This window comes from Columba livia, chromosome 1 (assembly GCF_036013475.1).
Source record: "Columba livia isolate bColLiv1 breed racing homer chromosome 1, bColLiv1.pat.W.v2, whole genome shotgun sequence".
Classification (NCBI taxonomy): domain Eukaryota; kingdom Metazoa; phylum Chordata; class Aves; order Columbiformes; family Columbidae; genus Columba; species Columba livia.
Genome location: NC_088602.1, coordinates 61,883,920 through 61,910,877, shown reverse-complemented (window position 1 = coordinate 61,910,877; position 26,958 = coordinate 61,883,920). Strand labels below are relative to the sequence as shown.

The 26,958-nt window shown below is 37.0% G+C and overlaps 1 protein-coding gene across 3 annotated transcripts in view; it reads right to left on the bottom strand.

Annotated features, from left to right (window-relative positions):
* The window catches only part of MYO16 (myosin XVI), a 385,805-nt gene that overhangs the window by 39,712 nt on the left and 319,135 nt on the right, over positions 1-26,958 (bottom strand). For all 3 annotated transcript variants that reach the window (XM_065058425.1, XM_021296623.2, XM_005509047.4), the window contains exons 28-32: positions 23,701-23,803; positions 12,495-12,591; positions 7,528-7,774; positions 5,340-5,647; positions 2,326-3,528 (exon numbers count right to left, since the gene is read on the bottom strand). In XM_065058425.1, the coding sequence (XP_064914497.1) occupies positions 2,326-3,528; positions 5,340-5,647; positions 7,528-7,774; positions 12,495-12,591; positions 23,701-23,803 (1,958 nt within the window). The remainder of the gene's footprint in view (positions 1-2,325; positions 3,529-5,339; positions 5,648-7,527; positions 7,775-12,494; positions 12,592-23,700; positions 23,804-26,958) is intronic.

The following is a 26,958-nucleotide window of genomic DNA, read 5'->3' as shown; positions in this document are numbered from 1 at the left end:
TTAGCACTGCCTTGATGAAATATTTAGAAGTACAACATTTTCCATGCAAAAGGTAAATTTAGAGTTTTTATATAGTAGCCTCTGCTAATGCATCAGCTTCGACCCACAGGGGACCCAAGCTGAACTCTATCTTGGTCAAATTTAGTTAAAAATTGAGTTTGCAAAAATCCTCCATTCCAAAGAAAGTTTTTTTTAAGGTAAAGGTCAGTTTTGTGACTTGGTTGGAGTAGGCTTAACACACTTCCTCAGCAGGTGCATTGAGCGACCCTTGAGAAGATACATCCAAAGAGCTAACTTTAATAGTTACTTCCCAGCAGATAAAAATGTATTATATGTATGATAAAATAAGACTCCCAACTTAAAAAACAAACAGACAAAACCTAAAAGTAAACCAAGAAAACATTCTTCATACATTTCTAGGCATTGAATGTTATCAAGTAATTTTGCCAAATCAAGCAAAACTACTGCAATGTCTCCTTTACAAACTTCAGCAATTCATACACTCAGAATAACAAACAAGGCATTCTGTTGAGAACTGATGAAGTCTCAATCTATAGCTCAAGGCTGACTGAATTCAGCATGTAGGAACATGTACGGTCCAGCTAAAGCTTTTTCAAGATCTGGAGAACTCACAAGTGTCCTGTCCACCATCGTTTCTCTGACAGCTGGTATGACCCTTTCTCCCAGTATAAGTCTCTTGCTTGCACCTACCCATTAACTTTCATGAAACCTGTAGAAAGCCCATTAGCTTTGAGATGTTGATCTCCCTGCTGTATTTGGATAAAGGGGTTTTGGCTGAAGGATGCCAAGGTTCATAGGAATGGAGGGATAAGGTGGAACACAGGCAGACATACACATATCCAGAGTAAGTGCAAACACCAGCTTCTTTTCTATTATAGCTGCATAAATCAGGATATGATACTGAAATCAATGGAGCAGTATGTATTTAAGAAAATGGGCAATGAATAAGAAGATAATCTATCTCATTCTCTACTGTTTTATATTTAAAAAATAGAACTTCATATTGCCCATTATGAACACGCTGCACTCAGCTCTTGATTAAGACAAGCTGTTTGGACAGACAGAAATGAAGATGCAGCAGAAGCAGAGAAAACAGTCTGGAGGGTATTTCACTCTGAATTTTAAATTCACAAAATGTTTTGTTTGGGAGATGCTACCAGGGAGAGAAGTTTCTATATACAGTGCAGTGACTATTTTCAATAGGATACTTTTTCTTTTCTTTTTTTTTTTTTTTTTACGTCAGGAAAGTTATGTCAAGACTGGAGTCAGTGTTGTAATCGATATGGAGAACCAGGATTTACTTCAACTTTAATCAATTAGAAGTTACCACTCTACTAGTTTAAGCATCTAGACTTTCCTCATACCCAATGGAGAAAGACAGGAAGAATTAAACGCCCCAAATGTCTCTTCATAGCCTAAGGATTTGATGCTTTTATATCGAGGTTTTAGATGGACAAAGCCAGGTCAGAAGCACCTCACCCTCAAAGAGCAGCTAATTGAATCTGTTAACATCACGATGAATTTACAGTATTCATAAGTTCCATAGACTTGTTGCAGTAGCAACATTAAACCCTTTATTACCTGGACAAGGCAAATAAAGGGACAATGTCTGAGGACTGCGATCTCAAAAAACCTTTAGCAAAATGGCAAGCTTTGCTTCTTTTTACACTTGCCTTTTATACTAGATTCAAAAGATGTTCTTCAGATGCCAGAAAGCCAGGATACCAGGTAATCTCTGGATATGTACACAGGTGTATGTAAATAATAGGAAAGGTGAGAATAAAGGATAGAGAATGGAAATAAATATATTTTGTGGCACATGTCTCTGTCTCAGCTTTATTTGGGAGAATAAGAATGGCTGTATATCACAGAAATGTAATAACGAAACCTTAAAAGAAAATTTTCAAATTAAAGTACATGCTATCTATCAGACACTTAGCCACATATTTCATTCAAAGTATTTCTATAGATTGATATAATAAATTCATCTTCATATGACATAACATCTGTGTTTATTTTACTGAGACTGCTGGAATGTTAAAAATAATCCATCTAAATTTGCATCATACAAACATTTTGGTAAAAGAACAGTTGACTTCTCAGAGAAAAACTGAAGACCTATAATTTTTATATGAAATCTATTTACTACACGTTTCGTATTACTACAATAGAGCTTTATTTTTAAAAACAAACAAACAAACAACTGTTTTGGTTTGTATTTTTACCTACTCTATCAGCTTCCAATGTAAGAACATTTTGGTGCAGAAAAAATATAGTATACAGAAGCACAGAGGTCTGTCTTACCTTCTGGCTCCCTGATCTTACGTCCTGCTGCAGATTTTCGTAGCACACTCCGTCCTGAGTTGAACAAGCTAGTTAACTCATCAAGGGGACTGGTCAATGACCTTGAGTTTGTAGGGCTGTATGAAAATGAAGATGAGGAATTTGAGTTCAGTTTCCTGTGATCTGCTCTTGCCACCTTTGGGGAATAAGGCAGTTTGGAGAATGGAGAAGAAGAGCATCCAAGCTGAGCAGGATTTGGTCTCTGAGGTACTTTAGATAGATCTGAGTTTGTACCTGTTTTCCCTGCATTAATCAGAAAACTAGAACAAGTCTCTGGAGGAAAGGCAAAATGTGTGGAAGCCCGGTAGGAAATAGGAGGTGGTACAGGAGGAGGGGGTGGTGGGAGAGGAGGAGGTGGTGTGGAAGGAGGAGTCACTTTGCTGGAAACATTGAACACAACCAAGCCTGGAGATGCTGGTCTTTCATTCTCCCCTTTCTGGCTTTTGGAGTACTGTGGTGATAATGGACTTGAGCCTTCTGATTGCACAGGGTATTTTAGGTTGGTTTCCAAGACAGGAAGCTTTTTGACTTCTAGTGGTGTTAGAGGTGATTCATCAGAAGCAGGTGAACATGTGACAGGGGTTGGAGGAAATACAAGAAGTGGTGGTCTGTGTGGGAGCAAGTTAGGGAAAGGGGCTGGAATGTCACAAGAGTCTTTACAGATCAAAGCTGCTTGACTGTTTCCATCCAACGTTCCATCCTCAATATTAACGTTTTTTTTGCTTTCAAAAAACAGAGGAGGAGACCCAGTTACTACTGGGATTATTGCATTACCATTACTTCCTTCTTCTGGTAGAAAATACTTCATTTCTTCATATACAGACTCTCCTTGTTCTGGGCTTTCTGCTTCAGCAGAACTGCTTTTCATTGCATTCCCTACCATTTCAATATAGACAGGCTCATTTTCCTCCTCTTCTTGTGACATATAGAGACTCAACATGCCATGTGGTGGCCCATCAGCACAAGTTGCTCTCTGTACTGTCACAGTGTCATAGCCACCTGGTTTAGCTACTATGCTTGCCTGTTTTACATCCCCAGGCTTTTGGCCAGGTATTTCTTCATAAGAGCCACTAAGTTTTGTATTAGGACTTCGTTTTGGTTTTCTGGGAGGTATTTTTTTCATGGTGCTATAGTCATCACTGTGTGGCCTTGGACGGGTCAGCACTAGAGAAGTGAAAAAGGTCTGAGTTATTAACAGATCAAAGACAGATTTTCTTTCACAGGTCTAGTATTTTAAGCCTTCAAATGTTGCCCATAGAGTTTTGCAATGAGCAGCAGTCACAAACACAGGGATTCAGTCAAAAGTATAAATATTTCAAGGAATGAAAAGCAGAACTTTCAGCTTCCATACCACAAGCCCCTGCTACTTGGGCATATAATCTGCTTTGGTAATGTCTACTGCCACTGAAAGATGAAAACACCTGAGGAGATTTCTTTTGAATCCAAATGTTCACTGCAAGGTCTGTAATGCATAGAAATATGTGCCTGTTACTCCTTTTGCCCCAAGGGAGAGGGGCATGCTTTTAACAAGGAGGTTCAGCATGGTGCTGCTTTGACACCCTGTCATTGCCAGTAACTGAAGTATCCCCCTTTTATACAACATCTATAAAACTCTAATTATAGGCATATATTATGCCTGTCTCTTCTTCTTTTGTGCTGTGAGTGTGGAAATAATTTATAAAGTTAGGGAATCCCACAGCCTAAGGGCAATTCCGCAACTGAACATACAGTTAACTAAGCTAAACGTCTTTTTACAGCCTCCAGGCACTTGCGGAATGAAGACACAAGACACCTAGGTGATTGGTCTTTTAAGATCAAAATTAGATGCTGTACATCAGAGCTGGTTTTGGACAAAGACTCAGGAAACTGCCATAATTCTTGGAAAATGAGTATACAGCAGGGAAACTGGCCCTATTGTTTCATACGTATGAGAAGAATTCCAAAGTTGTTTGTGAGTGTATACAAGCATTAGTCTTAAGACCAGATATATACATATATATCAATCGTAATTCTTTCAAAAACCTCTGCTAGAGCTTTTTGGTTAAAACAATAATCTCTTGCAGATCTGGGCACAGGAAGCCCAAACGACTACAGAGCTCCTTAAGTCATACTAGTTTAAAAATATATTGGATACAGTTCATCTCTTCTTACACAGAGCTTGAAAGAGCAAGGAAGAGGTTAAGAAAAATGGACTTGCATCTAATGAACTGGACATGAGAACAGTAATTATTTTGCAAGAGGGAGTTGTAAAGGTTTCCATCCATTGTATGCAGGATTAGAGAATAGTTATACACAGCTTTCAACCCAACCTGAAGGATCTTCCCTGAGAAGTCTAGCGGATCCTTTACACAAAGACACAAGTCACGCTTATCAAGGAAAAGCAGAATGCATTCCTCCCCTTCATCTTGCATTCATTCATTTTAAGGGTGAAGGAAAATAGAACAACTGAACTCAAAACCTTTCTATATGCACTATAATGCATCAAGACACTTTGAGACTTCCATAGCACTCTCCTTCCAAACAAAAATTCTCTGTAAGCAAGTTATGACACAAATGTAAACCACTGGCACATAAGTTATTCATGTGAATGCAGGGAAGAAATAGGAGAGAGTTTAATGTGAAATTCAAGAATTGAGCATCCTGTTTTAGTGATGCAAGGTATTCTAACACACAGTTTAAAAGCTGAAAGAAAATGGTCAGTGGGGTAGAACAGTTGACAAAGATCATTTGTCTCTAGAGGGAGTTCTGCAAATAGGTTTTGGTTGTTGACAAACTAGGCAATTAGGACACACGAGTATTATTTGCTGATTTGGAAACAAATCACAAATCGACTAATTTTATTTACTGCCACTGAAATATTTCAGTGAAGCAGGACTTCTCAAAGGCGCTTGCCTGTGTTCAAAAGGATCAAAGTGAAGAGAATAAATCAATAACCTAGAGCAACATTTGCAACTGTTTCTCCCTTTATGCCTAACCTTCATTAGCGGTTTCCTTAGAAGCTGCCGACAAGCAAGCACTAACAGCCTCGTAGGAAGCACTCAGTCGTGTGTTGGGGTCCCTCTTTGGTTTGGGAGGAGGCTGTTTCCTTGGTGACGGCAGGCTAGTGCTGTCGTCCATGCTGAACACAGAGTGCAGGGAGGGGGATCTGATGGATGACCCAGCCGCAGAATGTACCAAGCCGTCCACTGCCATGGGGACAGGGACAGAGCTGGAATGAAAGTGCTTCGGCGTTCGACAGCCGGCAAAGCTGTCCTCAGAGACCTTCCCACCCTTGTCTTCAGCTCTGCAAACACAGAAGAAGAGGCCCAGATGCATTATTCAAGCACTAACAATGAACCTGTTCATGCAAACATAACAACAGCTTTTTGGTAAACAATCTCACAACTCCCCTGCTGAGGCAAGGGGATGTGTGTAGTAATCTTCTGACAAACAAATCCAGATCAAGCTGCTCGCTTTCTTCCATTTCCTGTTCCATGATAAATCAGGACACTAGCCCTTTTTCACACAAATGCAGCCTTCCCTTAAGCAGTTTGGTATTCTTGATCAGACATTCACAGAATGAATTGTTCACACTTTGATTGCTACACACAATCGAAAGCTGGGTTTTCAATCTGAATGATAATTTCTGGGAAATCCATTTTAATAGAAAGTTACTGAGGCAGCAAATGCTGAGCCTTTGTCATTATTTTCTAAAAAGACAACTATAAATTCTATTTAGATAAATTCTATTTAGATAATGCAAATCTTAAAATATTAGATGACCTTTTCCACAAGCTACATTGGCTGCTTGAACAATTCCACCTAGATATCTATACATCTTCCTGTTTAAGCTTAATTATTAGTTATCATTTTAATAATATTAATTATGACATTATGTTTAGCTATTTCAATCACAATTTTGGAGTTTTACTTATTCCTTTTCTTTCCTTTTTTTTTTTCTTTTTCTATTTCAACATGTATTGAGAAATTATGTTTGTCGGCAGCTTCCAACACATTGATTTTGAACAAAAATTCTGCTAATATTTTATTCCTCCAAAAATCAAAACTATGAAAACCTTTTCATTTAGAGTGGTAATGTATTAGACAGAAGATGACTATGCCAACATTATACAAACGCATCCCCATGTTTTTGTGTTTTTTTTTTTTTTTTTAATGTATTTCTGCATGATAAATCACCAGCAGAGCTGGAATTCATGCACAGGATATAGCCAGCTGCCCATGTAGTAAATGAAATAGCTAAAGATGAAAGCACGGTGCTCAGTGGATAATTTGTTTTCACTGTAATGTTTAATTACAGTCTTTCCTACAAAAGCATTTCCTCCAATATGTAATCACCGGGATATTTGAAGCTAATTAAGCAGATGCACTGCCATTTTCGCTTTAATAAAAGTCACTGACAAAAGCAATGAAAGCAAAGGGAGTTGTTCTGAACGAAAATTAAGGTTCTACAGAAAAATAAACATTTATATGTCCAGCAAGTTATAGACACATTCCTGCTATAGACATACCTATTAATGGCAAATGCTACCTCTACCCATTCAGTTGTCTGAGAGAAAAGAGACCGGGGACTCAGTTCCTAGAAAAAGACTCACCAGCATTTGTTGGAATTGTAAAACAGGTACTCCTGAAAACTCTGATTGGAGTTAAACAAGAAAACATTTGTCTATTTTTAAATAAGAGGAAATAATCCTCCTCACAATCAATCCAGCTAGTTCAATGCATAATCAGGATTTCTTAGGCTGGGCTTTATTGTATTTTAATGCCTTCCCAGCTGTTTTGCATTATCTTGTCAATTTCCTAATGGTTGGATTTTAAGTTAGAAGAATTTTTCTTTTGTTTATTTAGTTTGATGAAAGTTCAGCTATAATCTATTTATCGTATAATTAAAAAATATTTCTGTAAAAAATACATGCCTCAGATACTTGAATAAGTTCCTATAAAGCTCAGTCTCTCCTGAATAGGATATTAGGGTTGTTCTTAAGTTTCTAGGCTTAACTACCTGATACAAAGAAAAAAATGGGCCCTAACATTGGTCTGGGCTGAGTATATGCTTGAGAAACCTCTTGCAATTTCTCAGTCATTTCTATGACGTTCTAAGGATGGAAGGAAATCAATAAAACTGAAGAAACACTTTGTTTCACAGTAGGTGTCTTCTCATCTTACCTTTTGTGGACTTCTTCTGGTCTGTTTCGAGCCTCTAACTTCTCCCTGTGGTAAGCAGTGTTCATTTCATTACGAAGTCGGTCGTTCTCCCGAGCAATGTCAGAAGCATTTTGAATGACCAAGGCATCATATGTTTTCAATCCCATATCCTCAGCATTCTGCAAGAAGCTTTTGATTGAGGTGACCTCTTGCTGTTTGATGCTCATCTTCTGTAGCAAGCGCTGGCGAGCTAGAAATCCTCTCACAACTAACCATAACAGAAGGAGAAAATACGGATCAACGAAAGACAACAAAATTAGTGAATAACTTAATATTACTGTGTGTTCTGCTGTAAACATGAGGAAATAAGTTCAGTCAATGTCTTACACAACGAACAAAGCAAATGTGACAGCACAGAAATAACATACGAAAATGGAAATCTTTATGTTTTCTACTGGAAGTGCTCAAAACAATGTAGCGATAGTAAATTCATTCATAAATTTGAGCTATCACAACTCAAAATGTCTACTTTCATTGAACCTTATTTTTTATTACATTACAACTGGAAACTTGGATGTATGCCACAGACTGTGAAAGCACACATTTACACTGCAAAGGTCAAAAGATCTTTTCTTTCAAAATAAAACCCTGAATAAATGATTCTTGCATTGAATGCAGTAGGAATTAAATGATTGCTTGCTTTTGGTCAACTTAAAAAAATGCTTTAAATATTTCAGTGCACCTAGAAGAAAACCAAAACGGATACAATTTTTTTGAATGCAAGTTAAAGACCTTCTGTTGCTCATTTCCTTTCAGCAAAAACAATTAGATTAATTCAATGCAAATTTCTCAAATGTATCTGTCACATCATGTCTGCATTTTTTCAGTTTAAAATTTTCATCTGCATTGCATCAGATTTATGTATCTATTAGGCCTATTTTTCACACTCTTTGTCAGTCTTACATTGGGAGATTTTGGTACATCTCCTGTAATAGCTTTCTGTACTACTTTGCAAAATATGTACATTGTTTACAACAAATTCCACCCAACCTAAGCAACACCTAGTCCCCCAAATTTACAGAAGTGCCCAGATGAGCAGAAACACAGGGCACAGTGATGTCCATGACCATGATGAACTGGGCACTAAACTAATCACTCCACCTGCAACAGGGTGGTATTAATATTCTCTGAGCATGCATGTTGGCTTAGAAGGAAGAGATACCCTAACTAAATGTGCATATTTTATTTTATTTTATTTTATTTTATTATATTTTATTTTATTTTATTTTGAGTTCCACAATGTCCTGATTCTTTCCTGACCTGAAATAACTACTGTGTATCTCACAGGGAAGAACCTTATTTTAGAATTATTTGCTTGCTGCCTGAAATATTGCTGATTTTCACAACAACTTTATACGCATCAAAAATAGGTTGAACTTCATCATTGGTTACTATAGTTACTCTCATTCTGCTCATCGGAAGTTTTTCATAAGTGAAGCCAGCAGGCAATAGCCTGTATAAGATACTGGTTTGAGTTTGGGGGAAAATACTGAAAATGTTAATGTTTAGACTGGAAGGTAATAAAGTGCTAAAATGCGTTAGGCCTTTTTAACAACATAATTAAATTTCAGTCTTAGGAGTACTGCAAAACAACATCAAAGGACAAAGAGTCAAGCTGAATTAATTTAAAGGAAAAATGTAAACACAGAAAGATGCAATTAGTTTTTTTATGAATGTAAAATGTTATAAAATAAAATAAACAGCTAAAACAGAGGGCAACGTGGAGTATTATCTACCTCCTTCTATGTTCTTGTATAGATACTTAAAATAAGGTTTTTCTAGAGATGCTCAGTGCCCAGCTGATGAAATAGAAAGGTTCGTGTTAAGATACTGATACTGCTACTATCCAAAATTCATTGGGTTTGGAAACGTTCAAGTTCAGGTACTTCGAGATGATTTATAATGGACAGCTTTGAAGGTTTACATTTTACAATCACAGCCAGCCATGCCATTTCCAATCCCTTTTGCTACGTTCTATAAAATCTGACTTCTTTAAACTCTGAAACATTAATGCACTTACCCAATTTATTTGAAAAGGAAATTAATGGTACAGTTATTCGTTGACAATTTAATGAGAGTATTCACATTGGATATACATGTTACTGAGTGTGAATTCACAATGTTGCTGTTGCAAAGGTAATGAATATATGCACAGAACATTATCAGAGTTCACTGTTCAGGAGTATGAAAAATTCAAAAGAGCTTAATAATAAAAAATTGTTCCATCACTTCCAGTATTTTCTTTAGTCTTATCTGCAACAGAGCAGATAGGGTATTTGACAAACGGTTAAGCATCAAATCCTGGAAAAAAGCCTGTGTTTTAAAGCAACGTTTTTACAAGTGTGTGTTTATGTGTGTATTTTTACCTTGACAAAAAAAAAATTGGGGGGATGGGGTGGTAACACCACTAAGGTTGGTTAGGAAAAGGAAATAGAGAGGCTAATCCTTTGGTAGGTTTGTTAGCAGACATGGACGATGCAGAGTAGCCTGCCAGGATGGTCCAGTAAAATGACATCCAGTACAGCTCACTGTGGCATTTAGAGACTGTACAGCTATTCTCAACTATGCACTTTCATCAAAGCTGAAATGTTCTGAAAAAATATTCAACAAAGTTTTGTCAGGAAGAGCTGGCAAACAGACACCTCTCTTTTCTTTTGCACACATTTTCATGAACTGAGTATCTCAGGTTTTCATTAGGAGACGGACATTTCACCACATTTCCTTCTTTATGAGAACATTTGAAAGATTTTGTCTTCGGTTCAACACAGAACAAGAAACTAATTTTATAACCTCAAAAACTGCTGGGAAATGAAATTGTCATCTCCTAGACCTCTACTGTGCAGTGTCATCTACTACTGTATGGTTACTAAGATTTTCTTCTGAACTTGCTCCTCATTTATGTATATCTAAAATAATTCTCACTTATGCAAATTAAAATAATTGAGGTTAGCACCCATAAGGCAGAAGAATATCTACTTTTTTACAGCTCATCTAAGGACAAAAATCGGAATAATCGAAATTCAAGTAGACCAGGGATCTGGGTTATGTGAGAAGTGTATTAGCCATTGTGTTTACAATGTATTATAGTTAATTTCTAATCTATATGAACTCTAATGGAAGAACTTCAGCATAATGGACTTTCCAACAGGTACAAACAATTTTCTCAGTGATTCAACAAGGTCAAAACCTTCCACATGTAGTTCTCATAGCTGTGAAAAAATATGACAGTCTCTAAACTCACAGATCTGTTTTTAAATAAAAAGTGTTTTTACACATGCCTTCACTTTAGTTTGTCCCCTTTCTTTGCCCGTGTAAGTTAACTTTCAGGAAAATAGAAAAAGACTTATCTGGTTTGTTTTGTTTTGTTTCTTTCCCCCCTAGATTTAAGGGAATGCTGAAGGGATTGCTAGTAAGAATGAGATAAAAACAATGCATACCCTATCCTATTCCCAACCTGCCAGAGCTCTTCGGCATGCTAATTCTGCAAGTTTACCATTGTACCTGTTTTCAAAGGGCAGCTTATTTCATGAGCTAACATAGTCGAATGGATGTCTAGCTGCTTCTTATTCTTGATTTTCTCAGGTTTCCCAGACCATAAAAAAACATGCATATGAGTGATAGCTTTGATAAAAGCTTCGAATGCATAGTTTTGGTGAAAATGACTTTTCAAGTTAGCTTAACTATGGAGGGCTAGAAGCAAAACCAAAATAAATATTTCTGTAAGAATCCTAGAAGACCTATTATCTTCATTCTTCAGGCAGGGTTTGGCAGATGTCTGTTCTCTTACCTCTACCAAACATGGACATATTGAGGATGTTTTACATTTTGGTGTATTAAAGCACTCTGCAAATGGGACTCTGAAAGGTAAATATTTCCTTTCTTTGATAGGTCAGCATGAGAAGGGAAAGAGGATAAATCATTGCTTTTCTAAATGTGTTAATACAACAGGGTGACTTCTATAAGGTATCAGGCACAAGTTATACATCCAGCTGAACCATGATCTGTTTTAACTGTCACTCTCCACATTCATTCCTGAACTGCTAAGATTTCGATTCCACTTGCTTCAAGTTTTCTCTTGATTTCCTCATTTTCACTTCACACTCACAATGAAGAACAGATAGTTAAAACAAAAAGGGTTTTTATATTCTTAAGTCTGCAATATTATGTATCTGACTAAAAAAAACCCCACAAGTCTTTGTCTTTTTAATTTCCTTTAAAAAAGTGATAATGGGAATTGTTGCAGACATCAGCCAATTAGATAAATAATGCATTGTGTGAAGGAAGCTTCTTCAAACAAAGCAATATTCACATTTTCAGCAGTTATTTGAGATTTTGATAGGAAATGGAAAAGAAGTAACAGGAAATCAGGAGGCAATGTATAATACCTCCTTTTAAAAACATGCCAAAACATGTCAATGAGACCTTAGTAAAAATGCATGCATCAAAGGGGGAAAAATGCCTAAACATAAAAAACCAAGCACTGCCAAATATGAAAGCTGTAAGAAAACGGGAAAATAAAGACAACTAAAAATATTAAATTATTATCTTTGCATTCACTGTTGATATATTGGAACACATTGCAATTTTGTATCATTATGCTATTTGATTTGCAACAGGAAGTTAAAGGTGATCTTAATGCCTTGAAAAAATCACTGCACATACTTTAAAAAAGAAATATTCAAGATCCTCTAAGTTTTAATTACAGTCAACAGCTTGCCATATAATTATGTTTGACAGACAGAAAGTGCAAGCATCCCCAATGCTAGTATCATCTGAAAAATCTGTGTAAGTTGTTAGCTGGAAATATGTCTGTAGGAAAATGTATAAAATAAAGCAACTACTCAAGGAGGAGAAAATTTTTTTGTTATGCAATATTCTGTTCAGTGTACAAAGTGACAGCTCAGGAACACTTGTTTTGTAATTGTTACCTTTTTGGCAGGTTATAATTTTCTTCTGAAGCTGAAGGCACAAGTCGTTGAGATGGTCAGCTTGCCAGTACTTAAGAAACACTTTTCGGACTCCTATCTAGAATATAAACAGCAGGGAAACCTTTACCATCAACAGAAAAAGGTCAAAACGATGACAAGTGAATAACAATAGTACGTATACAATCCAGCTAAGGGTTGAGATCTACAATTTAAGAATGGTACAATGCAAATACTTGTACCGAAAGGCAGTATCACTGGGTTGAATAGAAGATGTATTTGGAAAGGACAAGCAAGCTGTCAGATGCACAGTCCCCCTTCAGTTCCAAAAGCATCCAGAACAAATAGTACAATCTTCAAGTCAAATGCAGGTTGGGGGAAAAAAAAAAAAGCAGCATTCTGAATGTAATTACACTAATGTGTTAGACAATGTAATAGAAAAGAAGGGATGCAGGCAAGGAGAAAGGTGGCAAGCCATAAACCCACGTGCAGCAGAAAATGGTGACAGCTGCCATCTGTGCAACAGGAAGGATTTAGCTCAAGTCTGAGGGTGGGAGAAACTCAGTGCTGTTAGTGAGAATGATTCCCATTGTCTAGGAAAACTATGAATCCTAGTTCCCAGCCTTGCCTGCTGAAGTTGTTCTGCAGGTCTTTTAGAATCAAGCTTAAGAAGTCAGAGACAGAGGGACTCAGGACTCATTTGTGAAAAAATAATCTCCTAAGTATTGACTGAGTATATGAGCTTATTCTGGTGCTGCTAGTTGCTTAGTTTAACTCATCTACCTCTTGAGGGTCTTAATAACCATCATCAGATGATCTTCCCCCTTTATGGAAAAATGTAGCTAGTTAGACCAAAAGAAAACACCTTCCTTTTGATACTTTCTGAACATGCTGAAACAATCCTTAAAAATTCTTTTCCGTATCATCTTCAAAAGCATTCCTTTTTAATAGCCTTAAAAAAACCCACCACACATAAGCAAGCTACTCTACAAAGAGTAAGTAACTAAAAATTGGTCAAATTATGGGTTTTATTGTACCGTTTTCTTCTCAGGAATTCTGTAGGAGAAACTTTCCTTTGCTCCTTAGAAATAAAAGGACCAGTACCAGATAACTGTGCTATCCTGTGAAGATTCTAGCTTCTGTGTGGCTTTTAATTTTGTATGGCTAATAGACATACTGATCAATTAATTAAAGTCTGGCTGAAATTGCAGAAATTCATTCCAGCTCTTGTTTGTCTGCAGCTCATAAGCTCATTCTCTTCTCATTGCACCATCCTGCTGCACTGTTGTTATTTTTCAGTATAGATCTGGGAGACAGATACCAGCAGGGAGACTGTCATACCTTTTCAACAAACTGTTTTTAACCCAAACACTACTGTCAGATGTACATCACTAGCAATGATGAACTGCAGAAAGCCAGTACTTAGATACCATGTCTGAACTCCATTAACAAAATTCAGAAATGTCTGCGGCACATTTTTGTCCCTTGGCTTCCCTTCTCCCTACTCTACACTATTTTGCATCAAATGTTTTAAAAAGTCTTGAATTCTGAAATTTGAGCTGACAGACGATGGTGCAACTGTTAGTCTTTTAGTTAAAATTAGATGCACTCAAATGGCAAAATTAGAATGCTTTCTAACTTTTTTTTTTTTTCCTGCTGTATGTCTTTTCCCAATAAAATAGGCCTTTTTGTGTTATTGCAAAGTGTGTGAAGGCAAGGTGACAAAAAACACATTTTACTTGTCTTGCCATTGTAGAAACTCATAAATAGGGAATAGTCTTTCTTTGCATGGTGGAAAATGCCTGGAACAGCTATTGTAGAAAACAATGCAGCTACAGAAATACTAGTATAACTTAGCTAGTCCAGAGCAGCTCCTCTATTCAGACCATCTATTCTGGAATAACCTTTCTGCTTATAAATTGGAGCTATTATTCCAGAACTATATTGCTTATTCGTAGATCCTGTTTCTACAATGGTAGCTAGCCTGGTAAAATGTTGTCTTTATATTTCCTTAATAGATTATCTTGAGTGATGCCTTCCAATTTTTAACTTCATCTGAGGCAATCTCACTGAGATTTCATGGTGCTCTCACACTCTGTTTTCAGGGAAATATTCTCATTCTCATTTTTGTGACCAGTGACTTCCAACAAACATTATCACTTTTCTTGCCATGCTTTCAAAATTCTCTCTTTGCCTGGTAGTCTTAGTACTCTGACTTATTCTTCATCCTTCATCAATTCTGGAATCTGTTTTTTTTCCCAGAGGTTGCTCAATTTTCTTAGGAATCTTTCATTTTGTCCCCACTTCTTTTCCTCATTATTTCATCAACAAGTTCTGAGAAAAAAAGGTCTACCACTTTCTTCTTTAGTTTAAATTTGCTTCTCTTTTAGATATCTAATCCTGTATCATGAACAAGCAATCTTTTCATGTTTTCCCAGAAAATCCTATCAGTTTTCTCTTATTGTCCCATCAAGTATTCTATTTTCACACCTTCAGCTTTCTTCCAGGATACTAGAACTCAACCTTGACTCCTCCCACCACATCTACTCTGTCACTAAGCCCTGAAAATTCTGTAACTATTGCTCATCAAACAACACATATTGAACTTTCCCTATTACTAGCTTTGGCTACTAAGCCCTCTGTTTTCTTGCTTATTTTACCTTAAATTCAGAATTATTCTAAAAGAACAACCAAATTATTATTCATATGGTTAACTGTAATTAAATTATCGTGTAGTTATTAGAATAATCATTTGAATCTGAGTAGCTCCCAGACAACCAAATCCTGGATACAAATACTTAATAAAATCATAGTCTTCTACTCTGATTACATTTTCTCTTTATACTCCACTTTTCCTTTCCATAAGCCCTCTACATCACATTGGAGCCTTTTATTCCCCTTGTCTCAGGCCTATGCCAAATCATCCACTTTTCCCTTATTTCTGCCTCTTTCCCTCCATTCCTCAAAATGCTTGTTTCTCCCCGTACTTCCTCACTGGAAGTCTCTAAAACATTCATCTCTACTAGGGCAACATTATAGTACTTTGACAGAAGAAAAGGGGATGAAAAGTTACATTCTAGAACCTTAAAAAATGCCCAATTACCCGCAATGCCCCTGGCAAAATTAAAAACCCCATTCCCAGTTAGCCTCACAATTAACACACTGGTCACATCAAGGCTATATTTCGAATATGTAACCTAAGTGAATGTTAAGTCTCAATTTATTTTGCAGTGTGCAGTTGCAAAAACACAGTCAAGACAATTGCTTAAGTTTATGGTCAGTTTAGCTACAAGTGTCTGGCATTGTAGAGTTACAGATCTAGCGAGGGAACATGCAAAGCATTAGCACTCTTTTCTCTGATCCTGCACCTTAAGAACAATATAAATGGAGTTCTTGTGGCATCACTTATGCTATGAACTTCATTAGTAGAAGCCTGTTACAATTTTTAAGTGAATGGAGAAATACAAAATGTCAATAAAAATCATTTTTACATTCAGATAAAAGCTATTTATAGATTTTTACATCATATGCTGGGTCTATAGAGAGCAGAGCTCTAGACAGAAGCAGGTATGGAAGAAACTGCTGTGACACATTTGACTGCGTTAGTATGGCTGGAGATCTGTGTTGCTCAGTCTTTGAACTAAATGTGATACCCTCTAAAGCTGGCCGAGAACAAGCTGGTCTCACTGCCCTCTGTACAGTTCTGGCATTCAGTGGAAGCAATAACGTTGAAAAACATTGGGAATTTCACATGCCAGATATCAAAACAGGTTTTGAGGCTGCCACTTGTCTTCATTCTAGTCTTTTCTCTAATCACAAAATGTTTCCTGCTTGCCTAGGGGGAAAAAAGGTGAAAATGTTCTTCCACTAAAGCACTCACTTTTCAATACTTTCTGGACTACAAAGTGCTCTCATTTGAGTCTGAAATTTTAATGTCATTCAGACTCCTGTAAAAGTAAACCATCTGTGAATTACAGTCATAGTTATTTTAATTAGAAAAGCATTAGGGTTTTAAATGTTATTTTTCAAAATGACACATTTTTTAAAGATTAAGTAGAATTGTCATTGATGACTACCAAAGCTTCAATTACTGCTACAGTCCTCTTCTTTTTTTTTTCCTGGGAGGAAGGAGAAACTATGTGAGGGAGCTGTTCTTTCTCTCTTTTTTCCTTTTTTTTTTTTTACTTTTTTCTTTTCAGAAAAGGTGTAGGATGTAGAAGTACAGACATTCAAAACTATGGAATGGATGCTGAGATGGTGTGTAGGTGGCACGGAGGCAGTATTAGCTCATATTTAATAGGTGTCAAGGGAATCTGTAAAGCTGTTCTTTAGTTTAAAGAAGGCAATTTGTGGGAGTGCTGTGTGTTTCTGGCAGTACTTTCAAAATAGCTACCTACAAAAGACAGAGAACTATAATCTAATGATATTTTACACAATGACACACATTTTCACAGTGCATTAATGAAATGTAGAAAAAAGCCTTAAAACTATTGTAAAATGTGTCTTTTTGCAGTGTATATGTCTGCAAAAATATAATGACAAACACATTTACAGGGTACTGATCTTTTACAAGGACTGAAATGTTATTTTGAAGCCTTACTCTCTTTGCTTTCTTCATACATTTTAAGAGTCCTTTTTTGTCTCTGGCAAACTAGTGACCTTTTACCATGTTACATACTGAATAAACCCACAGTTTAGCATAGCTTATGTGCGGCCTTAATATAAAGTATGTGAGTAGTCCAGTATTCACGCAAGTGACATTCAGAATTTATGTAAGGGCTTGTCAAGAGTTGGACTTCAGGGAGAAAAACTGTCATTCCGTTCTCTGGGAAAGGGCAGAAAAATTGTCGTTCCTTTTCCAAAAACTGTACAGACCTCACAGCTCTTTGGATGTGTGAGGTGACAAAAAAGGTCTTACAGGAAAGGAAGTGACCAGGAAACACAAGATGTATGTGAGAAATACCCAGTGGAAGAAACCCTATCCCAGTTTTCTCTCATGGGATCTCTGTATTTACTGGACCTATCACTCAAGTCTTTCAAAATTCCAGAAATAGATGTAGCAGCAAAAGCAACAATATGAAAGAGTTTCTCTGTGTGAGCTGAGAAATATAGGTAACAGGCAACAGGGACAGCAGTAGCAGAAAAAGTAAGGTGGGAGACTGGAAAACTAAACCAGACAAATGAGGGATGAACACTGGGACCAAATATGAACTATCTGAAGAAGAAAAAAAGAGAAGAAAATGAGAAAAGTGTCAAGACAGATACAAGGATCAGGAGGGGGGGGAAGAAAGAGAGGGATGGAATCCAGATTTGAGAGATCTAGATGCAAAAGATTTATCAGAAAGAAAAGAACAAGTTTGCAAGACTAGTAGTCATAAGCAAGCCCTGCAAGGTGGACAGAGGGAGGATTATATTCTTGAGGAAAAAAAATGATAGAAATATGAACCAAAAAGAAAGCTCTATGTTGAGAGACAGAGAGCTTGTGAGTGTTCTGAGGTCAAAGTGAACCACGCTTCCTCTTCTCTGGCCAAGGGGATAGCATGAATTCATATTGTGTGGCGCAAAACAGCTGTTGAGGAAGCTTGCCGGTGGTGGCTGACCTAGGCCAGATTTTGGTAGTACTTGTGAGGTCCAAACTCACTGTGTGGTGTTTTCTGCTCATAGCAAATTATTTCCAAGAATATAATGGGATGATATAATGTAACAAAGATATAATGGGACAATGTAATATTACTGACGTAATTCAAAATGTGAGGGAAATCTAGACACTGGTGTTTTAATAATTTACCCCCTGGGATTTTTTTTTTAAACAATATCTTCATAATTTACTTAATTTTAAATCTGCCTTAATGAAAATTGACTCTTATTCTAAGAAACTAAAGACAAAAAGGAACATTGACTTCCAGCACAGTTTAAATTACTAAATTACAAATGAATAAACTGCCATAGAATTTATGGGTACTCAAAGTTTTCACACTCCAGGGGAAAAAAAGAGTTAAGAAACCCTTCTATATTACATTGCTCACAAAGTGCTCTAGTACTTTATCGTATCATGTACAAAGCGATTTATAAATTTATAAATGGCATAACCATTTCATTTTAAGCCAAAATAAACATTTCTGTTTAACAAATAACTTCAAAGTCTCTCTGAACTAAGCATACAATTTGCATATGTATGAGTTCATATAGTTCCGCTCATTTCTCTGATTTAATCATATGCCACTTATGTTCTATATTTTTCTATTTAATCACAAATACACTTTTCCCAAAAAGGACTCTGGTATGCTACCACTGTATATTAATACATTGAAATTTAAAAAAATACTTAAATACACCTGTATCTAATCCAATAAAAGAAACACCTCCATGTCAATAATGAAATATGGTTCTGGTGACTGGCAAGAACTGTGGATCAGACTCTTCATCTTCCATCTGCAGTTCTAGAAGTGTCAGAAGAATTTAAAATCTCTAGATGGAGTTCTGGTATTTCCCTTTATCGAGGGCTTGTTCTGTGTTTTAACATTCTTTTTGAGTGGAAGAAGTTTAATAATACAGTTCCCCACTGGCAAGGATCATTTCTCCAGAAGCACTGCAGGCTCCTGAAAGAACTCTAGCAGTGTCAGCAGCTATAAAAACACGAACTGGCACTAACACAATATCTGTCTCGTGCAACTACCTGATGCTGATTTGAGCTTCATAAAAACATTCTGACTGACTTTCCTGTACTGCTTATTTCATACCTGATGAGCCTTTTGATTATCCCATTCAAACTTAAGACTTGTCTTACTTTTTCCAAAATGAGTGATCTCTTGTGTTCAGAATTCAAGGCTACTGGTAAGAAGGTAAAATTGTAGATTAGAAGAAGCGGGCTAAAAATTAGAAAGATAAATGAAGACAAAGATTTTGTTAGACATATTTAAGGATTCCTATCTTTTAACCAGATGAGCATTTCTATCAGTCAAATGCTGAAAGATTCAATTTCAGTGAAGTCTGGCCTTTGCAGCACTTCTTTTTAACAGCTGCACTGTAGAGCAAGACCAAATTAAACTGATGTTTTATCTTCTGGTATAATACAAGTTGTTTGCACTTTGGCAAGCTCTGTCTAAAGTAACTGAGAAGGGTTAATATCAGACCACTGACCTTAGCTAAACAAAATCTAAAGCTCCAAGTTTAAATGAGAAACCGCAGTAAGCTATGAGTTAATTCTCCTTTATTGAATTTATATTTGCAAGCTTAACAGTGTGTGGAATGATAATCCAAACAAATGAAAGTTTCCTTATGTCAGTAGAAAAAGCCGAGGACTGTTTGTGTCCCATACTTCTCTCAAAGCATGAAAATGTTTCCAAGCTAGTCATGCTATTGGGATTGTAGTCTTTGCTTAACTAATACATCACTGTGTGACAATAAATGAAAACAGCACTGAAAACATGGATTTCCTACTGTAAAGAACTTCAGCCTTCATATGTTCTGGAAAGCAGGAGATTCTTCTGCTTTACATGGAGCAGTCAGTATTTCCACTCAACCTGACACTTAAGTTACTACGTATCATCTTGCTCCTTATAACATTAATAGTAAAACTCTCACTGACTTCTCCAGGGGTTAAACAAGTCTATTACTTTCACTCTGTCTGGAGTAAGAATGGTTTGTTTTGATTTAGAAATCTGATTTTCCCTTATATCAAGTGTGCTTAAAACTCACAGCAAGTAGCTAGGCTTGTCACGATCAAGTATATATTTAAGTTGAAAGAACACCTTATCTAGGCTGTGCACAGAATCAGGATGCAAAAACTGCCTTTCATTAATAGCTCTGCACTTTTATAATTTCAGCAGTTAAGATAAACTGAAACTGCATAGTATGGCAGCTTCAATGAAACAGCTATTTTATTGTCCTAGTTTAGTTATCTCCAGCTCAGCTTAACCAAGTAACAGCAATATTTCATAAACCTATCAACACTTCCCTAATATATGTTTTCTTCTAATACAGAAGCTGCTGAATCAAGCACCAGCTATTGGCTAGCTGATAGTGCTTGCTCTTTTGCTCTACTAAGCAGTAGAAAATTAACCAAAATTTGATTCTGGTATTGGATCTTCTTTGCTTGTGCTCCATTTCAAAACAGACTGCAGAAGAAATAACTTGTTCTGTGACCAGGCTCTGGGTTTTGCTGTTTTTTTCGTTAATAAAACATTTTCCAATCACAACTTATGTGAGAAAGAAAAGATAAACTGGCAAGCAGGAAATAAACCATTTTCTTTACTCATTTTTGGTACTTCACTTCTGAACACAGATTTACTTTCCCCTCCCCCAGGTTAACATCACCTTTCACAAAACAAGATGGTAAGGTACATTATCAGAAGGAAGTTAAATAAAGTGTCATCCAGAATCACTCAGCTATAAAGTCCAGATTTTTCTTCCTCCCCCTCTGCTGGGGAGTTTATTGGCAACCTCATCCTCTGATGATGCCATATAAGCAGGAGGTTGATTTCAGATGCGTGTTGCCTTCTCCTAAACTTCATCATCTTTGATGTGGATGTTTTAGTTATCTATTTTTTGGTCAATATCTCTACCTGAATCTGCAACAGCTCTTCAGGGAAGTGCAGGTAACAGTGTCAGGGAAGGAATTTTTGACTTATTCATGAACCCCTGCATCAAATAGATTTTTCAGTTCCAGCAGTGATTCATTTGAAGTAGTTACTGCTGGAAACAGTGGCTGAATAAACTGGTTATATGTGTAACCCCCTACTTCTTGGATGATTTTAACGATGCACTACAGATGACACCCTTCTTCTGGCTTTGCTAGCTGACATCATCCTGGGTTCCTCTTTTCCTTCTTTATCTTCCCCTTCTTCCCTTGTAATTTTTTTTTTTTTCAGAGTCCTCTGATGTAAAAGCATACAGGAGAGCACCCATGACAACTGCAGATTGTATAAGCTTCCTCATTTAGATTCTTATTTAAAGTTCAACTTTCATGATTAGTCAAATGAATCAAAAAGATAATTGAGAGAGAGACATTATGTGACACAGACATTAGTCACTACTGCTGATAGTTGGGTATATGGTCTTGTATCACCTATACAAAACATGTTGGTATCAAACCTGTATTCACTGGTCATTTGTCTGTAAGAAATGGTCTGGACTTAGTGTCAATTTTCTCCTAGATGTTTCCTTCCATGATTAACATCTTTCTATCCCTTTGTCACAGCTCTCTGAGGATTGAAAAAAAGTGTAAGGAGCAGGTCACTAATTTTTTCAGATCTTGCTCCTTTCAGCTTAGTCTGTTCCCATGTGCTTCTTAGTCACTGAGTGACAATGGTATGACTCTCACCCCCAAAACCTCCTATTTCATTTAACTCATCAGCATCTCTTAAGAGTTTTGTTCCTTTCTGGTTTGAAAGACAATGTATTATGGACTACTGTAGTTTTGCACATCTGACTTCTTCTGGTGTTAATGAGATTCTGGAGTCAGAACTTCTAAAATCTGTTAGAGAACACAAGCTTCAGTTCCCTGCACGATGGAGAGATTCTGTTTTGCAATTTCCTTTTTACATTTTTGTCTTTCAAGGTTTCAGGCTTATTTAGAAATGCCAATCACTACAGGATCACTAGTCTTGAGCTGTAGGCTTTTGCTGACAGCCAATTGCTTGTTTTTGTGCCGTAATGCTGTTACTGGCTCCTGGAAAATAAACTCCATAGGAATCCTACTGTGTGTTTCATGAGTTGAGCACAATATGCAGTTACTGTTACACAGCTTTTGACCATGTCAAGCTTGTAGCTCCTCATGAGTTCTGAAGGTTAGTGATGCTCTCAGCTCCAGGTACTTGTAAGCGAAGCTACAGCCTCTAGATATTACTGACTTCTTTTATAAGGAACCTTGTGGCAAGGATGCAAGATATACCCCAGAGCTGACTTGAGAAATATGAATAGGGAAAACAAGTCTATTTTAATATTATTATATTTTCAGAGTCCATCCTTTTGCTCTTTGCTATTGAAAGAGTGAGGCTATATATGCCCACTACCTATTTTAGTGACTAAAAGGGAACTTAAACAGTATTTTGACCAAAGAAAAATCTTCTTATGTGTCCAAGTGCAGGTGATCATGTATGTGTGCTCCCAACCTAGTGGAGGGCTTACTGTTTTTCCTGTTACAACTAAGGAGTCTGGGCCACTGAGAAGCACCCATAGCACAAAGTCCAACGTAGTCCTTGCCCTTCACAAACAGTTGCAGAAACATTTTCTAGGCATCTTCGTGCTTAGAGGTCACACATGAATTAGGTGACCTATGTTAACCCTTTCCTTTAAACTAATATTCCCAAAGCCTATAGGAGTCTTCAGTCCCTAAACTTCATACCTGTCCCTGAAGCTGGTCTGGATGCTCTCTTGAGGAATAGATTTCAGTCCTCCTGGGCTGGGAAAAGACCTGAATCTGAAGCTCACACGACCTGGGACGATGAACTACACATTAAGTAACAGAAAGCTTCTTTTCTGTAGAATAGCTTATATAGCATGCAAGGAAACACCATTTTCTTTAGAAACTGCAGATGTTAAAGAAATCAGTCCTGCTCAATTACAAAGCTACCCCAAGGAGAAGACTGACTACTCTGGCTAAATGGAGAGATCCACCTTGCAATCCTCATGCTGATGAGGATTAACTAAGATACAAATAGGGTAAGGAGATGGGATAGAGTGTTGAGAGCTTCCTGTTCACATTTGGCTTTTTAATTTTTTTTTCACTTTACTTGATGTACAGCAACCCTAGATACTTTGGTCTGTCTCTGAATCAGCATGGTGGTGCCTACAAAGGCTTTGACTAGATGGTAAATCCTGACTAGTTGTTTTTGTTCTCTCCCGTGGTCACAGTACAGCATTCAGTATAGGATTTTACATAAAGAAAATGTGCAGCGTTTTCTTTTTTTAAATCAGAAACCACTCAACCACTAAAATGTGTACACCAGATACCTTTAAAAATTTACACAATATATATGCTTAGTTGGAATATTTTCTTTCCACCAGGAATACACTGATTTTTTAACACAATTACCACAGTTATTCATATGCTAGAAAACACAGAAAATCTGTGCGATTCTACCTCAAAGAATATATTAAATACTGAAAGAATATAGTGCTGCAAAGGATCTGGTGGCTTGCCACAGTGGGAATGACTCAGCTAGCTTGTTTAAAGAATGATATTTTAATTGCTTTGTAGATCACAAACCTGCCAGCCTTGTAATTTACACTGTTGAAGAACAAGACGACATCTTTCCTTGGCAGACAACTTCTTCTTCTCTCCTGCTGCTGTATCAGCCAAATCTTTATACCTAGAAAAATCAGCAGAAGTAGAGTTACTCTAATGTTGGCTTGGTTGACATCTTTGCAGACATTGTCAGTTTTTCTTCGACTCTCGAATCTTTGATATCCAAACTGCAAGCTTAGGATTCTCCTAAGGGTGAAGAAAACAAGGTGTACAATCACTTTACATCTTTTATATTATTAGACATGACCTTGGTTAATAACAGTGTGGGACAAGTGATTTGCTTCCTGTCAGTTCTTTGGATGCCTCACTGAAAATCAGTGCAGAAAGAATGCAAAGCCTCACCAACCAATTTAATTGATACTGAATCAGGTCACTGAATGGTGGAAAACATTTTTTCAGTATCTGTCATATGACACATGCCTATTAAGGAGTAATTCTTCAGAAAGTGACATTGACAAAAATGTTTTCCATCAGTCTGAAGTAATTTTTTCTTCATTTTGAACAAAAAGTCTTATAGGAAAGAGAGTTTAAAGAATTTGATCAGTTTACACTATTGAAAGATCAGCAGGAGACTTGATTACAGCATCAAGTACCTTCAAAGGCAGAAAATGCTAGATATTAAAGGGCTCTTCGGTGTAATAGATGAAAGAACTCATGCAGGAAACTTAAGTCATACGAAGTCAAATAAAGTATAAAATTCAAATTTTAACTGTGGACATGCTACAACATATTACTAAATTGATGAATTTTATACATTTTCATGCTTCCTATTATCACTATACTTTCTTAAAGGTATTCCTTAGTCTACATCTGACTGGATGTAATGAGCTGGAATGCTTTTTCATCATAAAATGACAATTTTTGAAAAGGAAAGATTTTGCAACTGTGTCACTTTTGATTAAACTCCAAACGAAACAGAGCTAACTTTTGAAGTTTGTGTGCTAACTGTATTTCCTGACATTTTATTTATTTGGTTCCTTAACAGCTGAATTCACTTATAGTTCTGGTGCAACTCAAAATTTTTCTGTCCTGGGTCCACTCACACACACCATGGCAGGCAATGCTGCAAGGCTGGAATGACTCCAGGGACATCAGTGGTCCGAGGAGCTGTAGCAACTCTGAAGTAACACCTGCGGTAAACTGCTCTAAGGGCAAATTTCACCTAGATTTCTAGTTTTCTGGAGCTGCACAGATCCTTGAGTTTCCTAGCTCCTGCAGACTGGCAATGTTCTCTGGTTTGGTAGCAGTCCTGCTGAGGACTCCATGGCTAAGATTATTTCTCTGGCATAGAAACTGTCTGGGAGAAACAAAAACAATGAATGAACAAACAAACAAACCCCAACCAACCAAACAAAAAACTAAACCCAGCCTTTCTAATTATTAAGTTTTCTACTGTGTTCTACTAAACTCTGTCACCTTCCAACAGAGTGCAGTCACATCTAAGCTGTCTTCTGGGACTGGTCACTAGACTGTCTTAATTCCCCAGTTGTGCCCAGGAATTGTTTGGACGAATTCTGCCTGGAGAGGCCAAAGCTTCACTAGAGATCCTTTTAGTTAGTCTAGCACTCCACATTAGCTATCAAAAACCAGGAATCCTACTTTCCCAATAGCTCAACTAGCTGTATGATCACAAAGACATTTGCCTTATGGACTGCTAATAAGGCTGGGACTACCCTGTTCCTATACTTGTATCAACTGGATCTTCTTAGAAATCATAGTGAACCAGAGGTGTTGGAGACACAACTTCTGGAAAGCTTAGCAAATGCTGACTGATACGAAGATGATTCGATGCTAGACTCAGTGCATGAAGAAGTAACTGTGAAAGTGGTCAGTCTGAAACTCACTCACAGCAGAAACCCAAAGAAATAGATCTCAGTCCTTAAACAGAGCCAAATTAAAATTTAAAAGGTTGAAATTGTAAGTTTGGATCAGATTTGCTTTAGATCCATGAAAATCACAGGACTCAAAGACAAGACTCAACCAAACATTCTTTACAATTTATATTACACAGGGAGCCAGACAAAAATTATCCGCTGTTTTCCCCCAGCTTTAAAAGTCTCTGAAATTCCACTACATTATCCTGGAAGTCTAATCAGAGTTCACAATGTCCTTCTATCCACTAAATCAAGCCTTATCTTAGAAAAAAGGGTGGGCTGATGGTTGTAGTAGGAGACAAAGAGCTAACTATGGAAATTTAATTCTGTCACAAACTTCCTCTGTGAACACAGCAAGTCATTTGGGAGATGATCTACCCTTCCCTATGTTAGACACTGAAAAGCTACACCCCTAGCCTGACTTAGTCATCTTTTTCTCAAAAGAGTCTGCGAAGGCAGGAATTTCCACTTGTTCTATGGCTCCTAGATATTTTTGTTAAAATGGGAAGAGATTGCCCTCTGGAGGTGCCTTTTCCCACTGACCATAGATGGACTCAAGAGCAGTCCAGGCAGGACGCTCACACTCTGGGTGGCTGAGAGGAATCTCACAAGTCTCCTTGTCTGACTGACTTATCTGCAGAGTGACTAACAGAGGGACTAACAAAACTTCCTTGTTTCTCCAGCCTCTCTTGTTTGAATATACTGGTAGCTGGGATGAAAAATTACCTTTAGGCCCAGTGCCATCATCTGCCGTCTTAAATCAACCATTTTTATCTTGTATAAGGCTGCTTAAACAAAAACTACACAAAAAATGTAACTAGTTCTCAGCCAGGATGGTTCCCCAGTTTGATTCTCAGCCCAGTTGTGCAAATAGCAGTGTTAACACTAGGAGAGTATATGGGAATGGGTAAGTGGGAACGAGCAGACCACACCTACTGGTGGCAGCTCAAACTTGTCCTGGACAAAAGTGGTTATGTAATCATAAGCTTATTTTTTTTTTTTTTTTTACTTAATTTTAATTGAGTTAAAATATTTAAACTATCTAATTTTTTTCCTTTTTGTTGGAAAGGTAACCAAACACTTTGGATTTAGGCTGCTGTTTGTTTGTTTTTTGTTGTTGTTTGCTTGTTTTGTATTCTAAACTTGCTGTTATCCTCAGTAAAAATGTGTTAAAAAGAAAGAAAAAAAAAAGACAATAATATATAAAAATAAATTTAAGCAACCAATTATTGAAACACGAAATGACATATCTTCAGTGTATCAGATACCTTTTGCTGTGAACTGAGCTTGTATTACCATGTAGACACAATAATTCAATATCTTCTTAAATTTAACCCTTTTGTGG